Consider the following 9,856-nt stretch of genomic DNA (forward strand, 5'->3'; position numbering starts at 1 on the left):
GTCCCTAGTGCCAGGGCTGGTGCCATGCAGGGTACCAGTGCCATGCTCAGGTGTCCCCGGTGCAGGGGCCGGTGCCATACTCAGGTGTCTCCGTTGCAGGGACCGCGCCGTGCAGGGTGCCAGGGATGCCGGTGCCGTGCCCGGGCGCCCCCGCTGCAGGGGCCGGTCCCGGTGCAGAGCTTGGCCCCGGTGCCGGTCCGGCTGCCGGTGTCGGTCGCCGCGGGCCGGGAGGCGGCCCCGGTGCGGGGGTCCCGGTTGTGCCCGGGCTCCCCGGCGGCGGCGCGGGGCCGGGGCCGCCGGCGGAAAGTGTGTCACTGGGGCACGAGGCTCTCCCCGGGAATCACATGGGGGAGGCGGCGGCGCCGCGTGCGGCCCAGTGCGCAGCCGCGGCCGGTGCCGGGCGGGCGGCGGGGCGGGCGGCGGGCGCACAACAGCCCTTGGCGGGCGGCGGCGCGGCACGGCTCGGCGCGGCTCCCCTCGCCTCGGTCCCCTTCGGCGCGGTTCCGGCTGCGGGAGGCTCGGAGGAGCCGGGACAGCCGGCGGCCGCCCCCCCCCCCCCCCCCGAGGATGGCCGCCCCCGAGGCCGGCAGCACAGGTCAGTGCCCCGCCGGAGCCCCCCCAGCCCGCGGGCGTGCGCGCCGGGACCGTGCGGGCACCGGCACCGTGCGGGCACCGGCACCGGGAGCGGTCGCGAGCGGCGGACCGGAGTCAGGGTCAGTGCACCGGGACCGCAGCGAAGGGCTGCGTGCTGAGACCGCGAGTCGGAGGGGTCCGGACACTGGGACCGGGGGGTCCTGCACACCCCACCGGGCAGGATGCGCACCGGGACCGCATCCCGGAACGGGGCTCCTTCCTACCGGGAGCGGGCGGTCCTGCATAGCGGGGTAAGGATCCGGCAACGGGGCCGGGGCGTCCCCGCGGGGGGAACGAAGGAGGGAGGGAGGGATGCGCGCTGGCACCGGGGCGTCTCGCGCAGGGGGGCGACCTGAACCCCGGCACCGGGGCGCTTCGGTCGCCGGGGCAGGAGGGTTGGAGACCGGGACCGGAGAGTCTTGAACGCCGGGGAGCGCTGGACGCGGGGGTAGGAAGGGTGAAGGACCGGGATCGGTGCACCGGAGCGTCCCGGACAGCGGGACCGGAGCGGAGCGCGCCGGTACCGGGGCAGCGGGGGACCGGGCAGTCCGTGGGCGGCGGCGGTGCCGCGCGTGCCGGGGTGCCCCGCGCGAGGACGCGCACCGGGAGAGGCGGGGGGGGGAAACGGAGGCGGTGCCCCCCCCCCCCCCCTTCCCGGCACGTGTCCCCCTCCCCGCCGCTGCCACGTGCGGAGTTTGTTTTCCCCGCAGCCCCGCCCCTCCCCCGCCCATTGGTCGCCTCATGACATCATCTCGCCCCCCCTCGTGACGTCACACCCGGAAGCGGGGACGCCGCGTTCCACTCGCCCTTTCCAGCGCGGGGGGGGGGGCTATCTCCGTGGCAACGAGAAGGGGCGGGGCATCGCGACAGGCCAATGAGAGGGCGGGGGCGGGGCAAAGCGTGAAGGGGCGGGACCGCGAGAGGCCACGTGCGGCTGGAGCACGTGGGGCGGCGGCGTGAGGCCGCCTGAGCTGGGGGGGGCGGGAAGGGGGAGCTGCGGGACGGCTGTTTTGGGGAGGGGGGTCCTCGGGGGGGTCGGGAATGGCTCCCACGCCCTGGTGCAACCCCTTGGGGGGATCCCCCCACCCCAAAACCCCGGGACTCCCCCCTGGGAGGGGGTCCCGGGGTTTTGGGGTGGGGGGATCCCCCCAGTATTTTGGTGTCCCAGTAGCTGGGGGTCCCCAGGAGCTACAGTCTTTGGGGGGAGGGTGATATGGAACCCACTGTCCCCGATTCAGTGACCCCCTTTGGAGGTGGCTGGGTGAAAGGGGGGGGGGGGGGAGTGGAGGAGGGGCTGTGTGCCCGGTGGTGGCAGGTTGGCTCCGGCGCGCGGCATCCGTGCCAGCGGCACCGTGTGTGGCGGGCGACACATGGCCTCGGTGATCCCGTGTGTCCCCAATGTCGCCCTCCACGTGTCCCGGCCTTGAGTCAGCCGGAGCCGTGTCCCAGTGCTGCTGCCCCGTGCTGGGAGGGGGGGGATACACACACACATAAGTGGGGGGGGGCTCTGAGCTCTGCCAAGGCTGGCACCAAGGCTGGTCCCCCAAATTTGTGGGGTTCACCCACGCAGAGCTCCCTCAGCCTCTGCCCTTTGCTGCAGCATCCCCCCTACAGCTGAGGGGGGCTGTGCTCTGACCCCCCCGCCCCCCCCCCATCCCGGTGCTATTTGGGGCCGGAGCCAGTGAGCGTAACTGCCGTGACCTCCCGGTGCACCTCCGGCAGGTTCCCGGTGCACATTCTTCCCACGGGTGCTTCCGGGGTGCTGTGCCCGTGTCGGCGGCCAGCACGCACCCGGACAACCCGGCTATCCCTGGTCCACGTGGAGCCGGCACCCGTGGCAGCCGACGGGTGCGGTGCCTGACTCAGGGCAGGCGGCACACGTGCAGCGCAGCGGGGACACCCGTGGATCCGGGATGCATCCGGGGTGCTTCCCTCGGGACCCCCTGCCACCCATCCCACCGGGTGCTGCGATCCCCGCCTCGGGGTGCCATCTGGGCTGGGGGAGGCTGTGCCCGGTGCAGCTCGGTGCATGTGTGGCCCCACTGCTCTGCCCGCAGGCGGTGTGATCAGCTACGTGGGCTCCAGCGGCGCCTCACCCAACCGCACCAGCCCCGTCTCGCTCTGCAGCGACAGCTCCAACGGCAGCTCCCAGTCCGGCTCCCAGCCCTTCCCCACCTACTTCCCCCCATCGCCCACCGGCTCCCTTCAGGACTCCCGCGCCTACGGCGGAGGCTCGCTGGCCCCCCGTGAGGATGGCTCCCCTTCCTCCTCCTCTTCCTCCTCCTCCTCCTCCTCATCGTACGGCTCCTCGGTGAACTTCCCCGGGGTGCAGCAGGTCCCCGCGGACGAGCGGCGCCGCAGCTCGCCCAGCAAATCCGGCAGCACCGTCACCAGTGAGTCGAGGGGGCGGCGGGTGGTTCCCCTCCGCTGCGGTGGGCACCCCGGGACCCCGCTCACCCCCGTCCCTCCGCAGAGCTGAACGGGATGGTGCTGCTCTGCAAGGTCTGCGGGGACGTCGCCTCCGGCTTCCACTACGGCGTCCACGCCTGCGAGGGCTGCAAGGTACCGGGGCCAGGGCTGGCACGGCGCAGAGCCTCTGCCATGCTGGGGGGAGCCCCGAGTGACCCCCCCACCCCCCCCACCCCGCAGGGCTTCTTCCGCCGCAGCATCCAGCAGAACATCCAGTACAAGAAGTGCCTCAAGAACGAGAACTGCTCCATCGTCCGCATCAACCGCAACCGCTGCCAGCAGTGCCGCTTCAAGAAGTGCCTGCTGGTCGGCATGTCCCGTGACGGTGAGCTCGGTCCCAGCCCCCCCGGGGTCCCCCAGAACTGGGGACCCCATGCTCGGTGCTGTACGTCCCCTCTGGGGGTGGGATCCCCTGTGCCCAGGGCTGCGTGTCCCCTCCTGGGATGGGTCCCCCCCACCATGGTCAAGGCTGTACGTCCCCTCCTGGATGGGTGCCTCTGTCTGCACTGGGTGCCACGTGTGCCCCGTGGGACGTGTCCCCCCCTCCGCTGTGCTCAGGGCTGTATGTCCCCTCCCGGGATGGATCCCCCCCGTGCCCGGGGCTGTACATCCCTCCCAGGCCAGGGGGGGTGGGAAGCAGCCACGATCCCAGCAGCCCCCCCCATGGGGCAGGGTTGGGGGGGGGGGTCGGCGTGCCCGGGCTGCCCACTAACACCAGTGTCTCCCACAGCGGTGCGCTTCGGGCGCATCCCCAAGCGGGAGAAGCAGCGGATGCTGGCGGAGATGCAGAGCGCCATGAGTGGCATGGGCAGCGCCCCGCCGGGGATGCCCGGCCCCGGCGAGGGTCCAGTGCCATGCGGGGGCCGTGCGCCACTGCCACCGCCGCCCCCTGGCCCCCTGCCGCTCGCCCCCCCCGCCTGCTTCTCCCAGTTCCCCCAGCAGCTGACACCTCCCCGCTCGCCCAGCCCGGGGGGGGCCACCGAGGACGTCATCGCGCAGGTGGCCAAGGCCCACAAGGAGATCTTCGTCTACGCGCACGACAAGCTGGGACCCCCCCCGACCTGCGACAGCAGCCTCCTGCGCTGGGACGTGCCCCCCGCCTGGGCACCCGGCCCCCCCGAGCCCCGGCTCTGCCCCCCCACCTACCCCGAGCCCCCGACACGGGGCTGCCCCTGGCCCCGCGGCGCCAAGGACGTCCTGCCGGTGAGCGCCCGGGGGCTCCCGCTCCCGCGTATTTTTAGCCACTAATCGCACTAATCGCCTTGTCCGCGTCACGGCGGCGGTGGCGGGGCCGGGGGAGCCCCACGATGCCAGGCTGAGCCGTGCCGTTGCCCACAGGCCTGCCCCATGAACAGCCACCCGCCCGGCCGCAGCGGGCGCTCGGTGCAGGAGATCTGGGAGGATTTCTCCCTCAGCTTCACCCCCGCCGTCCGCGAGGTGGTCGAGTTTGCCAAGCACATTCCCGGCTTCCAGGCCCTCTCCCAGCATGACCAGGTCACCCTGCTCAAGGCTGGCACCTTCGAGGTACGTCCCAGTATGGCGAGGGCTCAACAGAGGGCATGGTGCCCCACGGCGTTGCACGGTGCCCCATGGACTGGCATGGAGCCCCACAGCATTCCACAATGCCCCATGGACTGGCATAGTGTCCCATGGCATTGCACGGTGCCCCATGGCATGGAGCAACGGCATTGTACGGTGTCCCACAGCATTGCAGAATGCCTCCCTGGCATTGCATGGTGCCCCACAGCCTGGCAGGGAACCCCATGGCATTGCATGGAGCCCTGGCATGGAGCAACAGCATCTTATGGTGTCCCACAGCATCGCACACAGCCCACGGCGTTGCAGGACGCCTCCCTGGCATTGCCCGGTGCCCCCCGTCCTGTCCCGGTGCCCCCATCCCGCTGACGCCGCGTGTGCCGCAGGTGCTGATGGTTCGCTTCGCCTCCCTGTTCGACGTGAAGGAGCAGACGGTGACGTTCATGAGCCGGACGAAGTACAGCCTGGAGGAGCTGTGGGGCATGGGCATGGGCGACCTGCTCAGCTCCATGTTCGAGTTCAGCGAGAAGCTCAGCGCCCTCGACCTCACCGACGAGGAGCTGGGGCTCTTCACCGCCGTCGTCCTGGTCTCGGCAGGTGGGCGCCAGGGCGATGCGGGTGGCATATGGTGGGGGGGCGGGGGGTCCGGGGGATCGTCACCCACCCGCTGACGCCCCGTCGCCGCAGACCGCTCGGGCATGGAGGACACGGCGTCGGTGGAGCAGCTGCAGGAGACGCTGATCCGCGCGCTGCGCGCCCTCGTGCTGAAGACGCACCCGGCGGAGACGTCGCGGTTCACCAAGCTGCTGCTGAAGCTGCCCGACCTGCGCACCCTCAACAACCTCCACTCCGAGAAGCTGCTCTCCTTCCGCATCGATGCCCAGTAGGGCCCCGACGGACCCCAGGGACCCCCCGCGCACCCCCCACCCCTGTACATAGCACCGCGGGCGGGGGGGAGGACACGCACGAGCCCCTCCAGGGGCAGCACGAACCCCATGGTGCCCGCCGGACTCACAGGGGGCTGAACCCTCCCCCAGGTGGGCACCGGGATGCCGAGACCCCCTCCCAAACTGGGCACCAGCCCCACGGCTCCGCTGACAGCACCAGAGGGGGGGGTCCCCCCACCCCGGCCCCCCCACTCCGGCAGCCAGCGGAGGAACGCGGAGCCGGATCCAGCCGAGCTGTGTGGGTGGGTTTGGGTGGGTTTGTTTCTTTTTTTTTTTTTTTTTTTCATCATATATTTATTACATAAATATATAGTAAAATAGACCAGCAACAATTACCATAAAAATATCTTTCTTTAAAATCCTGACCGAAACACAAAAGGGTTTAAAATCGCACGTCACAGACTGTGATTGTCACGGAGCTCAGCGGCCCCCCCCCGCCCCGCGCCCTACATTCAGCGCCGCCGGCCGCGGCCCCCCGCGGCACCATGCATAGTAGGGGGACCCCGCGCCGGGCCGTGCCAGGGTGTGCCAGGGTGTGCCAGCTGGGCGCGACGCGGCCCTGGGCAGGGGCAACTCCGGGAGCCATGAGGTATGTGCTTGGGGGGGACGGGGGATGTGGGGACAGGGGATTTGGGGATGGCCCGGGGGTGGCAGGGGTGAGGGGGCACCGGTCTTGCCCCCCCCGGGTGAAGCCAGGGCCGACGCTGGACGTGCGATGGCGACGCGAGACGGACACGAGAGGGAGCGGCCCGGGGGGCGCGGGGTGGGGGGCGAGGGCGTGCTGGCTGGCAGAGTGGGGGGCCGGGCTGTGCCCCCCTGGGACGAGCCGCCCCAGGGCACCGTGCTGCTGCCCAGGGGGGCACCCATGCCCAGCTGCGGGGCGGGGGTCATGTTTGCTGCTTAAGACACATCCCGCGACGGCTCTGCCGCGCCACGCGGGCAGATGGGCAGCACGGGCAGCACATCACATGGCCCGCGCACGGCAACACACGGCGTCACGCGGTTGTGGCACCAGCGTGGCGCGGCCACCGCACTGGCACCGCGTGGCACGGCCGTCGCACGGGCATCGCACTAGCACTGTGCGGCACGGCCGTTGCACGGGCATCACCGGGCACCATGCCGCGGGGGCCGCGGCACGAAGGCACGTGTCGAGGCTGGCGCTGGGTTGAGCGTGACCGTGGGCAGCGGGGGCTGGTGCTGCCGAGGGGGTGAATCCCCAAACCCTGCACCCCCCGCCCCGGCATGGGCGTTAGTGTTTCCTGGCACCGGCTCCTATTGCACGAGCTGCAGCCAGTGCTGGCGCAGTCATGCCCGTGGGGGGGCTGCACCGGGACCCCCCCCCCCACGCTGGGCACCCGGGGGGGAAGAGTTTAAGACATTTTGCACCACGTGCAAAGCCGGCCCCACTGCGAGGGGCCGGGGGCACCGTGCCCCCCCGGCCGCGAGGGCACCCATGGGTGCCACGGCCCCGCTGTGCCCCCCGACCCGGCTGCAGGGGGTCGGGCAGGGCCCCCGAACTGGACCCCCATGATGAGGGGGGGGGGGCCGGGGTGCGGCAGGGAGCCCAGCCTGGCCCCCTGTGCCCGGGGTGGGGGGGGGAAGTGTCTCGTGTTGGGATTTCTGCTTTTAAACGACCCGTAAAAAGATTTTTTTTTTAATTACAAAAATTATATATTTTATATATATTTATATATATATATATATTAGCTTAGGTGGGCCCCGGCGGGCCGCCTGCCTTGCCGGCCGCCCCCCGGCCCGCGCCCCCCCCCGGCCTCCGCCTGAGGTAAGAAAAAATTCACAAACCTAAATGGGGGGGGGGGGGAAGGTGATAAAACCATTCCTGGGTGCCCCCGCCGCAGCCCTGCCCCCCGCTGAGCCGGGACCCCTGGCCCCCCACCCCCCTGAGCCCCCGCTGGCCCCAACCACAGCCCGGCCCCCCCCGGGAGCAGCGGGGGGGGCAGATGGGGGGTGCAGCCCCCCCGAAGTGCTGCTGCTGGGGGGTCGGGGCAGTAGTGCAGTGGGGGCCATGCGGGGTCCCAGGGGGGCACCCGCTGCCCCCCCACCCCCCACTGGCGCCTCCAGGGCCATTGCAACTCCTGACGGACACGACAAATAAACCCACGAGGACGAGGGGAAAAACAACAAAAAAAGGACAACAGAAAAGTTGGGGGGTGAGGGAGGGGCGGCCACAGTGAGGCCCCACGACCCCCCCCCCCACCCCGTGTCCCGCAGCGCCCACCGTCCACCGGCGCTTGGCACAAAATCATCTCCTCTCACCCCAAAAAAGACAGAAAAAACCAAAGCCCCGAATCTGGCCCCGAATTTGGGGAGGGGGGGTGGATGGGGGTGCGGGGGTGGGGGGGGGTCACCCCAGCCGGGGCAGCCCCAGAGGCTGGAGTGGGGGGGCGGAATCCACCAGCCCTGTGCCCCCATGGGCTGGAGTCCCCCTTGCCGCCGCTGTGCCCCCTGTGCCCCCCACCCTGCTATGAGGGGGGGGTCCTGGCCCCCCCGCCGGCCCCCCGCGCCGCTGCCCTGCCAAAAGTGCATGTGGCCACGGCCCCCCCGGCCGGGGCAGCCTCTCCCTGTGCAGCCCAGAGCCCCCTCCTCTCCTCTGCTCCTGCTCTTCCTCCTCCTCCTCCTCCTCCTCCTCCTCTCTCCTTCCAAAGTGCAGTTAGTTTAATATTTTAGCCTCTCAGGGAGGGAAATAAATGCTTAAAAAATAATAATCTAAGAAGAGAAGGACAATAAAGGAAACGCTCGACCGTCGGGGCCCTTCCCTGTGCAAACAAACAAAATTCGTCAAGTCCTGGGGCATGGCTGCGGGGGGCACAGCGGGACCCCCCCCTGGGCGCAGTGTCCCCCTGCCCTCACCCCCGGCGTGGGTGAGTAGGTGGGTAGGGGGGGCCCAGGGGTAAGAAAAATGTGGGGGGTGGGGGGCAGAGCGGGGGTGCGGGCGGGGAAGGGGGCATGGTTGGGGGGGGGGGGGGAGGGGGGCAGCCCTACACCTCCTGGTCCTCGAAGACCTCGAGGAAGAGGGGGGGGAAGAGCTCGGTGGGACACTCCACCTTCATGTGCAGGAAGCGGCTGGCGTGGCAGGCGCCGATCATCCGCAGATCCGTCACCTTCATCAGCAGCTTGGGCCAGAAGTGGGGAATGTTGTGTTTGCGGTAGTTGATGTAGTGCTCGAAGGCCAGCAGGTACGTCTCCTGGCACTTCTCGATCTTCTCCACGCAGATCAGCCCCGTCCGGTCTGCAGGCAACAACAGTTCGGCGTCCAGGGGGGGTGTGTGGGTAAGGGGGGGTTTGTCCTGCAAGGCTGCGTGCCCCAGATGCCCCACAGGCTGTTGGGGTGCCCACCCTGTAGATCCCCGTGAAGCCTGGCACGGCTGTGCAGGACAGTGAGGTGCTCACCCCATGCACCTCGTGCTCCTGGGCACTGGGGATCAAGGTGCCCACTCCATGGACCCCCAGGCTGTTTTGGCACTGGGAATTAGGGTGCCCATCCCTTGCACGCCCTTCCAGCCTGGCACAGCTCCCCAGGGCTTTGGGCATGAAGTTACCCACCCCATAACCCCCCCCAAAGCCTGGCACGGCTCCCCAGGGCACTGGGAATTGGGATGCTCACCCCACATTCCCCTGGCACAGCTCCCCAGGGGCACTCGGATGCCCACCCTATGCACGTCCAGCTCCTAAGGCAGCAGGCATTTCAGTGCCCACCCTGGGAACTCCTGGCTCTGCCCCACTCACAGCATCAGGGTGCCCAAAATATGCACTCCAGGCATCCCCCCCAAAGCCAGTGAGGCTCAGTATCCCCAGAGTGCCCATCCCATGCACCCCCAAGATGCTGGGGGCTCTGGGCATCGGGGTGCCCACCCAGCACACCCACAAGATGCTGAGGGTTCTGGGCACTGGGGTGCCCCTGCCATGCACCCCCATGGCTCCCTGGGCATCGGGGTGCCCCCTCATTCCCCCCACTCCCCCCAGCAGCCCCGGGGGTGGCTGCCGCTGCCACTACCTGAGGACATGAGCAGCACAGCCTGGAGCAGGGCCACCTCGGTGTCGTCCAGGTTGAAGGCAGAGAGGGACTTGCCCAGGTCGAAGATGGCATCGGAGACGACGCCGAGGCCGCCGTTCTTGAGCTGCTCGCGCTTGACAGCCATCTCGCCGCTGAGCGTCAGCGTCTCGCTCTCGGGGTCGTAGCGCACGGCCGCCCGCAGCGACATGATCTCCATGCAGCAGCCCTTCAGCAGGATGATCTGGTCTTCGCAAGG

At 69.8% G+C, this 9,856-nt stretch overlaps 2 protein-coding genes across 2 annotated transcripts; one reads left to right on the forward strand and one right to left on the reverse strand.

Annotated features, from left to right (window-relative positions):
• Positions 1 to 567: 567 nt before the first annotated feature.
• NR1D1 (nuclear receptor subfamily 1 group D member 1) lies at positions 568 to 5,525 on the forward strand. Its single transcript, XM_086626526.1, has 8 exons — positions 568 to 595; positions 2,691 to 3,026; positions 3,107 to 3,195; positions 3,283 to 3,427; positions 3,833 to 4,305; positions 4,441 to 4,626; positions 5,025 to 5,235; positions 5,326 to 5,525. Exons 1-8 carry the CDS (start codon positions 568 to 570, stop codon positions 5,523 to 5,525), a joined length of 1,668 nt encoding a protein of 555 aa, XP_086482652.1.
• Positions 5,526 to 8,583: 3,058 nt separating this feature from the next.
• THRA (thyroid hormone receptor alpha) lies at positions 8,584 to 9,850 on the reverse strand. The gene is made up of 2 exons (XM_086626634.1): positions 9,601 to 9,850; positions 8,584 to 8,835 (listed from the first exon to the last, which is right to left on the reverse strand). The coding sequence occupies exons 1-2, from the start codon at positions 9,815 to 9,817 to the stop codon at positions 8,585 to 8,587; spliced, it is 468 nt and encodes a 155-aa protein (XP_086482760.1). The 5' UTR covers positions 9,818 to 9,850; the 3' UTR covers position 8,584.
• Between the last annotated feature and the right edge of the window lie 6 nt (positions 9,851 to 9,856).

This window comes from Tauraco erythrolophus, chromosome 25 (assembly GCF_009769465.1).
Source record: "Tauraco erythrolophus isolate bTauEry1 chromosome 25, bTauEry1.pri, whole genome shotgun sequence".
NCBI classification, from domain to species: domain Eukaryota; kingdom Metazoa; phylum Chordata; class Aves; order Musophagiformes; family Musophagidae; genus Tauraco; species Tauraco erythrolophus.

What these genes read in the sequence shown, in the direction of transcription:
- NR1D1 (XM_086626526.1), top strand. Translation starts at nt 568, where the DNA reads ATGGCCGCCCCCGAGGCCGGCAGCACAG. An exon ending in GCGCCAAGGACGTCCTGCCG is followed by an intron (nt 4,306 to 4,440) that starts GTGAGCGCCCGG and finishes CGTTGCCCACAG; the next exon opens with GCCTGCCCCATGAACAGCCA. An exon ending in TCAAGGCTGGCACCTTCGAG is followed by an intron (nt 4,627 to 5,024) that starts GTACGTCCCAGT and finishes CGTGTGCCGCAG; the next exon opens with GTGCTGATGGTTCGCTTCGC.
- THRA (XM_086626634.1), bottom strand. Translation starts at nt 9,817, where the DNA reads ATGGAGATCATGTCGCTGCGGGCGGCCGTGCGCTACGACCCCGAGAGC. An exon ending in TGTGCTGCTCATGTCCTCAG is followed by an intron (nt 8,836 to 9,600) that starts GTAGTGGCAGCG and finishes TGTTGCCTGCAG; the next exon opens with ACCGGACGGGGCTGATCTGC.